The 14,635-nt window shown below is 38.2% G+C and overlaps 2 protein-coding genes across 2 annotated transcripts in view; one reads left to right on the top strand and one right to left on the bottom strand.

The window, feature by feature from the left end:
- The window catches only part of tns1a (tensin 1a), a 125,116-nt gene extending 121,492 nt beyond the window's left edge, over positions 1–3,624 (top strand). The window contains exon 35 of the mRNA XM_026159528.1: positions 3,592–3,624. The gene's annotated coding sequence lies outside the window, so the exon portion shown is untranslated. The remainder of the gene's footprint in view (positions 1–3,591) is intronic.
- A 4,641-nt stretch (positions 3,625–8,265) lies between these two features.
- Positions 8,266–9,212, bottom strand: LOC113016917 (L-selectin-like). Its single transcript, XM_026160107.1, has one exon. The coding sequence runs from the start codon at positions 9,175–9,177 to the stop codon at positions 8,437–8,439; it is 741 nt and encodes a 246-aa protein (XP_026015892.1). The 5' UTR covers positions 9,178–9,212; the 3' UTR covers positions 8,266–8,436.
- Positions 9,213–14,635: the final 5,423 nt, after the last annotated feature.

Genomic DNA, 14,635 nt, shown 5'->3' with positions numbered 1-14,635 from the left:
CTCCAAGAATAATTTTCACCGACAGTTCTGAGATAAGCTGCATGTTATTCTTGGATGCGGTTGTAGGACCGGCTTTAAAATCGCATGACAAAAATATCATACATATTAAAAAAAACTGCATCACCAACGTAGCCTGGACAACATTTGCTAGTTAGATGAAGTCAGCTATCTCATCTTAGCATATTTATATGCATATTTATAATCATACGGTTCTTGGAGTGAGTGCACACACTCATGAAGTTTAGTAACTTCAGGTCACTGCAACAAGCCCAGGTACAGTTTACCGACGGATGGGTGCAGGACCTTGAAACGCACCGTGTAGAACGAAAGACCATCGTACGTATCATAAGTTTACCAGTCTCACAAATCGTCTTCATAAATACACATTCATTAACCGTTTATTAATATAACCTTTGAGCTCAATGGTAATTAATTAGTAGTGGAAATAATTTCTGCTACAGAAATGTAGCAGTGACAATAATATTGTATGCTGTAATCGTACTGGGCAATTAGTGATACAAAAAACCTGTTTTATCCTGTGAATAAAAGTATATGTTTTTGTCAATGTACCATAATAACAGAAGCGAAACACAATATTGTGTCAGGACAATTCACTATTTATGCACAATAAACAAAGGAGCGACAATTTCTGTTCAGCGCCAGACTTGCTTGTAACCTATATCACCAGTTATGTTATGAAAGTGACGTATTAACTACTAAAAAACACGGACCTTTGTGTAAATGCTTGGAGCAGACTAACCTGTGAGCTGGAGTGTTCTGGGATGTTATATTTGACCTTTGAATGGCTGCAATCCAGGCCGTCTTTGTTACTTCGGAAACATGGCTTGAACAATTTCTCTTCAACGACATAATCCGATAACAACCGATCTCTTTACCCGTCAGCTTCCCGTGGCTGTCATGCGACCGGCTATTGCAGTTAATAATACAACAGCTTCTTGTGTTTCTTTTTATCGCTGTATAACTGATTTTAATTGAAAGCCTGCGTGCGCTAGTACCGCTTGCCACGAGTTCCCAGAATCCTTTGCGGTTCTACCCGTGAATGACGTCACATTTTCAATCTCTATATAATATGCATGTTAAATTTTATATTTGGGGTAAAATGCAAAGACAGAGATGAGAAAAATAACCAAAATGTATTAAACACAGCAAATAATTTGTGATTTAAATGTATTTTATGAAATAAAGTAGCTCAGTAGCAAATAAATTGTAGTTTCTCCTCACAATTATGAGCCTCCCAAACACCCTTAGTCCCTCGTGTCACCTGTAAGGCACCACACTTCGTCTTAGTACTCGGGCACAGTGGCTTTCCCCCTTGACTCCAGGCCTCGTAATCCATCATCTCCCTGTCTACCCACAGCCAGTCCTCAGATAAGAAGCGCAAGCCAATCCAGACGACTTCTTTTGTGTTATGTTTGCTCAGCTCTTTCTGGATGAGCAGCATCTCGGTCTCAGATGCCACACTGGCCAGGTCCTCATGGTGCTTCCTGCAGTACTCCAGAGCTTCCTCCCAAGTCTTTTCCTGCTTCACCACTATTGCTCTGTAGCAGAAAAAGGGTCTTGTGTTACCTGGATACGCATCATGCCACCTGCCGTTTTTGTTTATAAAACCACTGTTTTCATTATTTCGGTTGTCAGGTTGATCTGTATTCCAGAAAATCCAGGTCAACGCTCCACCTCCTGACCACAGCCATTTGTCTTTGTCTGAGTGGTTCCTTTCCAGTCCAAACCAGACACCGTCATTGACACTGGGAAAGAGCTCCATCAGTTTTTCATTATCCTGTTTATTACTAACCGGGGCCAAGTCTGTATAGTTCTGCCGACAATAACTCAAACTTTCACCCCGAGTCTTTTCCTCGTTCACACAAACATACTTGCAAAAACTTGTAGATAAGCTCAGCAGGAGCAGGATCCTGAAGAAGACCTGATCCATTGATGTGTCGTTTCAAGCAGTCTTGAAAAGAAAAGGAAGGCCATGGAGAGCTTTTAAAGCAAATAAAAGAATTTTAAAATGAATCCTAAAAAGCGACACTAGTGAACTGAAGCTAAAATAGGGGAAATGTGCTCAAACTTTCAAGTGCAAGTTAAAAGATGAGCTGCAGCATTTTGCACCCTCTGTAGATGAGTAATATATGATGCGCTGACTCTGATATAGAGTGCATCACAGTAATCCAGCCGAGTCCTAACAAAGGCGTGGATCACTGTCACAAAGTGCTGCCGTGAAAGAATTGGCCAGCTGCCTGAGCTGAAAGAAGCTAGATTTTATCACTGCCTTAATCTGATTTTCAAACTTCAGATCACAGTCCACTTTTTTCCTTTTCTGTCTGGTTGTTCACACTACAAATAAAATGTGACAGCAAATGTGCTCTAGTGTGAACAGTTCACGGCCCTCAAAGTGGCCCGCATGCGCAAAAGAAGACGTCACACACAACGGAAGTAAAAATGGCGGCTACAGAGCTAGTAGGTGTTGTTCCAGCAGTCTATCAATTTCTGCACAGTCGTAACCGACAGAATTTTGACAAATTACTTAGAGAAAGAAGGACACTTAGAAAAAATTAACAATGGCCGCCATGCTTTCTCGTTTGTCTTCTCCAGCGCTGATAATTGGCATCTGTCTTGTGTCAGTGACATAAAAGACAGATTTAATGAGACATCAGCATAGAAAATCTTAAACAAATGCTGAATTTGCTTAATCAAAAACGAGAGACTGTGACTTTGCAGCTGACAAACAACTCCTGTTTGTGTATGCAGACGTAATTTCCAAACAGCCTCCTTTGGAAAACAAATGAAGATCAAAGAAGGACATGATGGCATGACATTCAAACAGGTTGAGGGAAGAATAATATATAGTTATATAAGCTATTTTATATATAGTACACGCAATAATAATATGAGAAACCAACAGAGGGATTTTTAAAATTTATGCATGTAATGAGAAACTGATGTTCTTGCATTTTTTAACCTTTTTTTCTACAGCTTTTATCATTTTTTCCTACAAAAATGAAACATCAAAAACATTCAAGTAAAAGCTTATGTATAAGAAATTAGTTGTTGCAGTGCTGTTACTTACTGTAAGTACATTGTCAAATTATTAACTTTCTTTCACAGCAATTGTGTCTAATCACAAAAACAAGGGACTAGAAACTCTATTCAAGGTGACAAAAGACCATAGTTATTTTAACAAGCTAAACAAAACATTTAATTTGCATAAGGAAAAAGTGAAGTTGTCCTGGCTCCTACATTAGATAAACAAATGAGTTTGCAGGAACAAAGCAAAGTCATTTTTCATGTTGTCGCAATGAAAGGTCAAGAGAATGGACTGAAAAAAATTAATATATTATGTAAGCTGTGTAGAAATCATTGTATTGTTTTTCCCATTTTTGTTGTCCTTTAAACATTCTTTCTTTTCTAAATTTAGCATCCTGGATCATTTCACCCAGTGTTTTGTGTTTTTGGGTTAAGTTTTATTCTGTGAATTATGACTTTCTGTTTTTATCATATTTTATAGCTCCTGGTTGGCAGGTTTCTGTTTTGTTTCTGTCCTAGTATTTCGCAGTTCTGTGTGCTTTAAAGATAAATGTGTATAAAGAGTTATCTGTGTACTGAACGTCATAAACAACTGAATTCATTTCACTAACCACTTAAAAAAATATTGTTTGGTTTTCTTTTCCAGATGTCCAATAGCTACAGTATTTAACCTTATCTGGCAAAAAGGTTGAGACACATCAAACTTTAAATTTAACAGAAACTTTTAACACAAACTCAACATATCCAAGGGTGAAACTGAGAAATTTGATTGTTTAGTGAAAAATAGATGACATCATTGGTTTAATGCAATCAAAATGTCTCAGAAAAGCCTCGGCTCTTCTTTTAACACACCTAGCAAGCATTTAGCAACTGAGGATATCAACTGCCAAAGTTGCAAAAGCAAAATGTTTTTTTGATGCTTGCCCCAGCATGAATTTGAAGTTGTTCAAGGTCACCTTAATTATATTTGGACCTGTTGATAGACACTGTCACTGAAGCACACTGGAATATTTTTGTTATGAAAGGCATTCATGTTTGTTTGTTTTTAACTTTGGCACAGTACTTTTGTAACAAGTAGACTGTCAAACTGCTTGCTGACTAATGACTTGTGATAACAGAGTCATTTGCCTTTGTTTAAGTATAATATATGTTTTTCTTGCTTTCAGGCTTTTTGGATTTGTGGCAAGGAAACAAGGAAGCACAACAGACAATGTCAGCCACCTGTTTGCTGAGCTGGACCCAGATCAGCCTGCCTCCGCCATCGTCGGCTTCGTCTCTAAAATGATGCAGCGATGAAACCCTTAACGTTCAAATGGCAGTGGCTGTTTTGCAATCTTCCCTCATTGTTGGTGTCCTCTTTGCCAGGGTTGGATGGAGTCCTTTCCTTCTGTTTTATGTTGGGTTTTTGTTTTCCTTCTCTGTTTTTTCCTCTCTGCCTTGCTGGTTTGTTTTGATCTAATTGAAGTAGTCTCTGTTTGAAGGCTTTGGTGTGGATCGAAACTGGAGCTAGAGGATGTGTGATGCGGAGCTATGCATGTGACAAACATGGAAGCCATTGGAGGGAGAAGATTTATCGACAGGGTAACCTGTGCTTGGAGAACTTAGCTAAAGACTAAAAGAAAAATGCAAAGTCTAGTCAGGGAACATAAAAGGAAGTGGATGTTTCAGGGTTTTCTGTTGTTCTTGTCGATTGATTTACCAAAGGTAGCTGCAATACAAGTGCGAGAATGATGTAGCTGTTAAGCCATTATTATTTCCTCCTTTTAAAAGATGAAACATTGAAAAAAAAATCTGTTTTCTTGAACTCATCTTCAGGAGTAAAAAAAAAATGTTGGCCTTGATGGCTTTTAGCAAAACTGTCTGAAGACATTATGCATGTTAGCTTGATCTTTAAGCTTGACTCTTCTACCTTCCACAAAAGTCATTGTGAAATCCTTAGAGTGGCCATTTCCAGGTCTGTTATGTGTTGGAAAGGGCTCTGCAGTGAAACGACTGATCTAAACTGCACATAACAGACCAGACTTAACAAAAAAAAGAAAAGGGGAGGGAAAAAAAGGACAATAAAACAATGCCACGCTAAGGTCACCGAACTTTGTGTCAGTGCAGCCACTTTTGCATCACCTCAGCATCCAGTCCGAGCCTGATTTCTCTCTCTAAAAACACAAAAAAACCTTGCTTCTTGGATTATCCACCTGATATCGGCAAGCTCGCAATTGCATGCCAGACAGAGGGATTGTTTTATCTAGAAGGTGGAGCCGCTGATTCAGGCCAAGACTCTTTCCTCCCAGAGTCACACAGACTTCGTCATCACCAACTGCTTGATAGACGCTGCCACTGAAACACACTGGAAATCACCAGGGACTGGCCCAATGACCTGGACCTATGCACTGTTCTTTATGCATGTTGTTGTCCCAAAATGCACCCCCCCCCATAGTGACATCCAACATCACTGAAATCATTCTATGCCATGTGCTTAAAACTAAAAACCTTTAGACGAGTACTCTGACGCCGTATGACTTGTCAAAGACTGCATGAAATAGAAACTTTTTTGTACTCTTCTCAGAGTCCTACGAAACAAACAAAAAAAGGAAGTAGAACAACCCACTGTTGAAGTAGTCACATGATGGTGAGATGCTATGTTTTTACCCTTGTTTTCATTTAGTTTTCAGTCCATTTGGGCCAGGGTTACCTTTCGCTGTATCAAGGACAGTTTTATGTTCCACGGTGTTGTCAAAATTTACATCTGGATACCATTTAGTGTTAAAAACAAAGAAAAAAAAAAACACATGAGAAGTTTCCACACTGTGCGCAATGCCTGCTTGTTGAACACACGCTCAACCATTCACAATAAGCTAAGGGAAAAAAAATTGATATTGATATAAATGTACATAGATACTACTTTGAAAGGTGACATAGCGAAAAAAAGTATTTATTTTTGTTGCTTTGGTCCCTCATGATTACTCATATATACATATATTGTACAGTCTAGATAAAGAAGATTACCTAATAGGGTGAGAAAAAAAAGATATATACTTATTTTGGCTAATGATTTCAAAGTCTGGCGATTTTGAAATGCGTTTGAATATATGGTGTACATTACTTTGTACATGTATATGTTTGTTTTCACCTTGTCATGTATTACTCTTTTTTTCTGCCTGTTTTTTTTCTTCTTCTTCCCAAACGAGGTGGGGCGCAAAGGAGACAGGTCTGAAATGTGTAGACAGAAATATCTGAGTGTGCTTCCTTACATTTGGAAGGCAAACATATCGAAGCTGTTACATTTAAATGTGTGAGAAAAAAAGGAGGAGGCCAACCTCGAATGCAATATGAAAACAGCTTTTATGCATCCGTGACAGTTACAGTTATAATTTTGCCAAAGATTCATACGTCTATGCTAACTTGCTGCATGCTGCTTCTCAGTTTCCATTTGTTTTGTGTTTCATTCATTTTTCAGTCTAGCTCAACTTGAGCAGCCAGGTTATTATGGGATGTTCGATATTAAATAATTGCAAGATAGCAAGACATTGAGATGTCTTGCAATGACAAAAGTATTTTGGGGGTGGGCAGGCGTTTGTTGTCTCCAAAATGTATTTGCTTAAGATTGAAAAGTCCCACTGTGCCCATCTCAAAGAAGAACAATGAAGTTCTGTTCAATTACCAAAACATTAAATTTCAAATAGACGTCAGTGCTGGAGGTAGATAAAGTCAGACATGTCTCATCGTGATGCTAAAGCTCTGCACTTGCAGCCTTGTCAGACCTCCAAAGGTGTTCCCCCCCCCCCCCCCACCCTTTGAGAGTCATTGATTTATTTATTCTTATTTATTCTTTCATTTCCTTACAAATTTCCATGTTTCATTGTCACAGCTTTGCAGTTTTTACAGCGTTAATGATTTTAGGATTGTACGGTGGCGCTTTATTGAAAGCAAAGAGGTACAGTGCACTTAAATCAATGTCATTTGAAAAGAAAAACTAAAGAACTAAATGTTGAAATACAATTTAAAAAAATCTAAACTATATTGTACCTGTTGGCTTTGAGTCAAGAGTTACCTTGTTGTTTCATTGAAATTAAAAAAAAAAAAGATTCTGTGACCCGTTGTACAGATGAGACTTGTATGTTGTATGAATGTTCTACTATGGATGTGCAAAAGGGTCTCAGATTTTGTCTACGCTTATCATTTACATTATGCTGTCATGGCTTACCTGTTCCTGAGGAAAAAAATGAAATAAAAACATTAAAGCAATACAGATACATTACGTTAAAGGCATGTGGGTGTTTTTTTTTTACTGCGCTTTTTTAATACATGGGTTCAGACACTGACTTCTTAGTCTGACCCTCACCCAGAACCAGTTTGATTAGAGAGACCCTGGCATGGAAAAATTACCTGGAGGGATCATTTGGGCTGATTTGACATTCATGAAGGCCAAGCTTGGAGCCTCATTTGATATTGCTTAGTGGGAATGTATCTTAAATGCACAGGGCTTGGCTCGGCCTTAACAAACCGTACGGGTCTGTTCTATGGACGCACCACTCACCATAGCGGTCTGGTACTTTCTGAATTTGGCGGTAGTCAAAGGCAATTCAATCTGTACCTGTTTAAACTGGATTTAGGGACACAGGACTGTCAGGTGAGGGGGTTCACAGGAGTGAGTTTATTTTTAGCCCCCCAGCTGCACATAGAGTTTGTCCATAGTGGGCAAGATAATGTTTTTCCTGCACCTTACGAACTGAGTGCCATCACAGATTATGCACCTTTTTTGGAGTCTCTGGTGAGGTGCTGAAAAGCTCCCCAACCGGGGAATCCACGGTCCTAGTGAAGCAAGCCGACATATGGGTGTGTGATTGATTTTGTAATTGTATTATGAGACCTGAGGCCACGTCATGGACACTTGGGTCAAGAGAGGCTGGTGGTGTGGTGGATCAGGTGATGAAGGAAGATGCCAGACTAGAATGCCCAAACATTTAATCAGTGGTCCCCTGAATCCTCAGACCCTGATCTAATCTTATTGAAATTAATTATAGAAAGTTTAGTGCTACTGAACTACTGGTGTGACATACCGGAGTCTGAATATTTATTATTTTTGTCTTTTAATATTTAAATGTGTTTAAGAAAGTACAGAAAAGGTGAATATTATGAACAAAATCTGGAAAATATTTCATATTATTTTTATGTTTTTTTTATTTTTGTTTTTCATGCTTTTCTCAATGAAACAAAAATCATAATAGATAGTGCTTGTAAAATAATGAAATGCTGACTTTGTCACACAATAGAAATGAGACAATTACACATCAATTAGGGAAAATGCAAAGACAGAGATGAGAAAAATAACCAAAATGTATTAAACACAGCAAATAATTTGTGATTTAAATGTATTTTATGAAATAAAGTAGCTCAGTAGCAAATAAATTGTAGTTTCTCCTCACAATTATGAGCCTCCCAAACACCCTTAGTCCCTCGTGTCACCTGTAAGGCACCACACTTCGTCTTAGTACTCGGGCACAGTGGCTTTCCCCCTTGACTCCAGGCCTCGTAATCCATCATCTCCCTGTCTACCCACAGCCAGTCCTCAGATAAGAAGCGCAAGCCAATCCAGACGACTTCTTTTGTGTTATGTTTGCTCAGCTCTTTCTGGATGAGCAGCATCTCGGTCTCAGATGCCACACTGGCCAGGTCCTCGTGGTGCTTCCTGCAGTACTCCAGAGCTTCCTCCCAAGTCTTTTCCTGCTTCACCACTATTGCTCTGTAGCAGAAAAAGGGTCTTGTGTTACCTGGATACGCATCATGCCACCTGCCGTTTTTGTTTATAAAACCACTGTTTTCATTATTTCGGTTGTCAGGTTGATCTGTATTCCAGAAAATCCAGGTCAACGCTCCACCTCCTGACCACAGCCATTTGTCTTTGTCTGAGTGGTTCCTTTCCAGTCCAAACCAGACACCGTCATTGACACTGGGAAAGAGCTCCATCAGTTTTTCATTATCCTGTTTATTACTAACCGGGGCCAAGTCTGTATAGTTCTGCCGACAATAACTCAAACTTTCACCCCGAGTCTTTTCCTCGTTCACACAAACATACTTGCAAAAACTTGTAGATAAGCTCAGCAGGAGCAGGATCCTGAAGAAGACCTGATCCATTGATGTGTCGTTTCAAGCAGTCTTGAAAAGAAAAGGAAGGCCATGGAGAGCTTTTAAAGCAAATAAAAGAATTTTAAAATGAATCCTAAAAAGCGACACTAGTGAACTGAAGCTAAAATAGGGGAAATGTGCTCAAACTTTCAAGTGCAAGTTAAAAGATGAGCTGCAGCATTTTGCACCCTCTGTAAATGAGTAATATATGATGCGCTGACTCTGATATAGAGTGCATCACAGTAATCCAGCCGAGTCCTAACAAAGGCGTGGATCACTGTCACAAAGTGCTGCCGTGAAAGAATTGGCCAGCTGCCTGAGCTCAAAGAAGCTAGATTTTATCACTGCCTTAATCTGATTTTCAAACTTCAGATCACAGTCCACTTTTTTCCTTTTCTGTCTGGTTGTTCACACTACAAATAAAATGTGACAGCAAATGTGCTCTAGTGTGAACAGTTCACGGCCCTCAAAGTGGCCCGCATGCGCAAAAGAAGACGTCACACACAACGGAAGTAAAAATGGCAGCTACAGAGCTAGTAGGTGTTGTTGCAGCAGTCTATCAATTTCTGCACAGTCGTAACCGACAGAATTTTGACAAATTACTTAGAGAAAGAAGGACACTTAGAAAAAATTAACAATGGCCGCCATGCTTTCTCGTTTGTCTTCTCCAGCGCTGATAATTGGCATCTGTCTTGTGTCAGTGACATAAAAGACAGATTTAATGAGACATCAGCATAGAAAATCTTAAACAAATGCTGAATTTGCTTAATCAAAAATGAGAGACTGTGACTTTGCAGCTGACAAACAACTCCTGTTTGTGTATGCAGACGTAATTTCCAAACAGCCTCCTTTGGAAAACAAATGAAGATCAAAGAAGGACATGATGGCATGACATTCAAACAGGTTGAGGGAAGAATAATATATAGTTATATAAGCTATTTTATATATAGTACACGCAATAATAATATGAGAAACCAACAGAGGGATTTTTAAAATTTATGCATGTAATGAGAAACTGATGTTCTTGCATTTTTTAACCTTTTTTTCTACAGCTTTTATCATTTTTTCCTACAAAAATGAAACATCAAAAACATTCAAGTAAAAGCTTATGTATAAGAGCTTATGTATAAGAAATTAGTTGTTGCAGTGCTGTTACTTACTGTAAGTACATTGTCAAATTATTAACTTTCTTTCACAGCAATTGTGTCTAATCACAAAAACAAGGGACTAGAAACTCTATTCAAGGTGACAAAAGACCATAGTTATTTTAACAAGCTAAACAAAACATTTAATTTGCATAAGGAAAAAGTGAAGTTGTCCTGGCTCCTACATTAGATAAACAAATGAGTTTGCAGGAACAAAGCAAAGTCATTTTTCATGTTGTCGCAATGAAAGGTCAAGAGAATGGACTGAAAAAAATTAATATATTATGTAAGCTGTGTAGAAATCATTGTATTGTTTTTCCCATTTTTGTTGTCCTTTAAACATTCTTTCTTTTTTAAATTTAGCATCCTGGATCATTTCACCCAGTGTTTTGTGTTTTTGGGTTAAGTTTTATTCTGTGAATTATGACTTTCTGTTTTTATCATATTTTATAGCTCCTGGTTGGCAGGTTTCTGTTTTGTTTCTGTCCTAGTATTTCGCAGTTCTGTGTTATTATCTGAGTTCTAGTTCATAGGCTTTGTTATTTGGCTTCCCTGTGTTCTGTGTTGTGTACTCTTTACTAGTGGTGGGCGAATCAATCCAAATATGGATAGTATTAATACCAAGTCGGCATCGGATCGATAATAACCTGGTGAGATCGATTCTTTACTTTGAGTTCTGCTCGTTTACAACGCTGTGCTTTCAGCAAAGACGAAACAGCCGCGTCGCTGGACTCGCCGCTCCTAAGTCAGCGAAGAGCAGGCACACTTTGCTCCCCCCCTTATGTTTTGGTGTTGCAGCCAAGGCTCCGGGTTCGCTGTCCACACTGCGACGCGAAAACGTTTTCAAATTTATCCGCTTGGAGAGTTTTCAAAACGCTGCGTTTTCCTTGAACAAAAACGCAGTCTCAGTGTGGACGGAAGACCAGAACGGCGAGAAAAAGATGCGTTTTCAAATGAAAACGAATTAGTGTGGACATGGCCTGAGACAGTGGTGACGCAAATTTGAAGGCTAGAACCCAGCCCACGTAGATTGCGAAGGCCGGCTCCTCCGAAGGATGCAGCCCCTGAACTGAGACACAGCTATAGTGTGTTTTTTCCTTTGCTCGTCACTGGTCCGTCTGTGTTACCTCGGCGTGTCACCCTGTGTGGTATTCTGTGTATCCCTGCATATCATTCTGCATGTCATGATTTTAGGTTTGTTTTGTTAGCTTTCCCAGTTCAGGTTATTTCTTAGTTTCTGTCTTTGCCATCTCCGCTTCTCTTTGTATTCAGACATTTGGAATAAAGCTCACTCGTTGTAACGCCAGTGCACTTGGGTCCTCCTCTCATATTCTCCATTCGTCTGCCACTGCAGCCGTGACAAGCATGTTGCAAATTTGCCTTTTAATACGGTCCGTAGCACGGCAGGCCACAGGAGTGTCCCAGAAATGCAAAGACTTTGTTTCTTTATTTTTCACTATACGCAGTAACGTTGCGGTTTTCAGCTACTACAAACTACTAAATAAATTGTGCTAGAGTGCAAGAATTAGAGTAATGTGCAACAGCCAGCCTCTTCTGACACTGTCCTCTCAGCCTTCCACTCCACCTCTTACTGCAACTAAACAATAGTGATCTGCGAATCATGAACGAATCGTTCAATACTCGAGAATCACTTTACTGACTCATGAATCATGATTCACAAGCTCAACTGACTCACTGACTCATCCCTGTTGCTGTTAGCAGTAATGTATCTAGCTTATAATTAAAATTGTGGAGAAAAACACAACATCCAGTATCGTAACAAAAGAATTTCTGCTCTGAACTGGGAGAAAAAACCCTGAGTAGAAGCTCACATCAAGAAAATAGCTCCTCGGTTCACAGTAGCATCGCTCTGCTAACTTGAGTTTACAATAGGGTTCATTCGCTCGGTCAGCAGGTGGCGGTATCCTCGTACACTGGGGAGTACACTGCCATTAAACGAACAAAAGAAGAAGAAAATCCCTGCACATGCGCGGTACGGATCGGGTAGACCCGATTTGTACGGTCCGACTTTGCACATGCGCAGTAAGGATCGGGAGTCCCGATCTGTCACTATCTTTTTATTTTTTTGTTTTTGGCTACTTTATATTAAATGTTTCATTATCGGAAACATTTTAAAAGATACTTGTTATTCTTAACATCTTAACAGATACTCTGACCTGTAACTATCGTAAAATGCTTCGACCGGAAGTAGACACCTTTCGTGCATGCAGGGTACCGATCGGGTTTCTGGTACGGCTCGTGTAGTGACACCCCTCCCTCCTGGCTCACAGCTTCTTCTTCTTCTTGATTGGCAACCAATGTTAAGGCGCATTACCGCCCCCTGGCTCACAGCTCAGTGGACATTTAGATGAGAAAATATATATTTAACACATTTAAGGAAAATACTAATAAAATAAAAAAATTAAAATAAAATAAAATAAATGGTTATTAAGCAATTTTGATAGGAAATTGCTTAATTTTAGAAATGTTTTTGCTCTTTTTTGCTCTATAAAATAGTTGTTTTCTTTTAGAATCATTCATCTTAGCAGTAGGATTTACATGAAAAGAGAAACAAATTAAGTTTGAGTGATTATGTAAATTTTTTGCACTCTCTGGTCGACTGACTCAGTGAATCAAATGACTCAAAAAAAAATCCAATTCACTTTGGTGAGTGACTCATTAAAACTTGATTCAGTAAAAAAGAATCAAATTTACCATCACTACTAAGCAACAACCACACCCTGCCACAACATGGCTGTTGTTGTTTTTTGCATTCTTGCTTTGCTTATTATACTGTCATTATATTTTGTGTGGTAATGATTTCAGCAAAGATCATAGACCACTCTCTATATATATATTGTGATTTTTTTTATCGTACATTTTTTTCTTACCATATAAACATAATTATGTCAAAGTTGTACATAGAAAAAATAATACTATGAACATTCTGCTTGCTTAATTATTAAATGTTATACCATCTTATCAACTAATAAAAGCTTTTTTTAAATTACTTGCTGCTAGTAGCTAAAAGTCTTTAGCTGAGAGAACTTTGGTGAATGTTTTCTACAGGTGGGTCATTGTACATAAAAGACTCCTAAAAATTCATTTCTTTTATATTATGAAATTAACAAATGTAGAGGTTAGGAGAAGAAACTGGAAGAGGACTGAAGAAAAATAGCTCTATATATTGTTTGAGAGAGATTAATTATTAATATACTTTGTAATTTCCAACTGCTTTTCTCTTTCAGCCATATTAGACATTAATCTTTTAACACATTGAACTGGCTTTTGTTGATTTTTGCATTGTTGCATGACCTATGCTAACATTAATGTGTAGTTTTATGTGAAACTCATATCCTTTAAATCTTTAAATTTCTCTTTCTGTTTGTATTCTATACCTCACACACATTAAAAACACATGCAGGTAGATGTAAAGTGGAAGGTTATTGGGAGTGAAACCACCAAACAAATTTTTTAGTTTGCATACAGCAAAGTGCAAACGAAGTCATCATTTATACTGTCACACCATTAACATGATGGAAAACAACACATGAATGGCAAATTGAAAGACCATTAAAGAGTAATAAAACTTCTAACCGTTCCCATAATTTAATTCAAAAACACAGTGGACAATTAGTATACCTGTACTGTAAACACAATTATAAATTGTAAGAGTAATATTTTTAAGGTATTTTCTCTTATCTGCCTTCAAATTGCCTTTTCTTACTTTTCCTTTTTAACTTTAACTTTTATCAAAAACATTTTCTTTTGTGTTTAAGTATGTCTATGACAAAATGTAAAGAAATGTCAAATGTACTTTACTTTTCATACATAAGGCGCACCGGATTATAAGGCGCAATACGCGAAACAAAACAGTCAGATAAGTAAAACTTTACTTAACTCTTTCTTCTTGCTTTCTTGCTTCGTCCACTTCCGTACCATTGATTAATTAATATTGAATTCCCTCACAGCTGCTCTATTCCCATGTTGTTGCAGTATATTAATAACTAACCTTGTATTGTGGATGGATTATCTCAGTTGTTCTCCTGACTGAAGTTCAGCCCGTTTACAGCATTCTGCCATGCGATTGCATTTGTCCCTGACCATTGGAAACCCTTGTGTTAAGCTAGCATTCATCCTTTAACTTACAGTGTGTATGTTATGCTAACATAGCTTTGTTGCTAGCAATCACGTAGCACATTATTATATACCAGCTAGTGACTTAATTGTCACACCTGGTAAAGCAGCAACGCTGATCATTTTATTGAAGATGAAAGAATTTAGACAGTTTTTAACTCTCAGTGATGCTGCAGTGTTCATTT

The sequence above is a fragment of the Astatotilapia calliptera genome, chromosome 23, assembly GCF_900246225.1.
Source record: "Astatotilapia calliptera chromosome 23, fAstCal1.2, whole genome shotgun sequence".
NCBI lineage: Eukaryota > Metazoa > Chordata > Actinopteri > Cichliformes > Cichlidae > Astatotilapia > Astatotilapia calliptera.
The sequence above is the reverse complement of the archived record's forward strand: the minus strand, read 5'-3'. Positions and strand labels throughout refer to the sequence as shown.

Bases quoted from the DNA above. Each gene is read 5' to 3' on its own strand.
- LOC113016917 (XM_026160107.1), bottom strand. From the start codon at position 9,177: ATGGATCAGGTCTTCTTCAGGATCCTGCTCCTGCTGAGCTTATCTACA.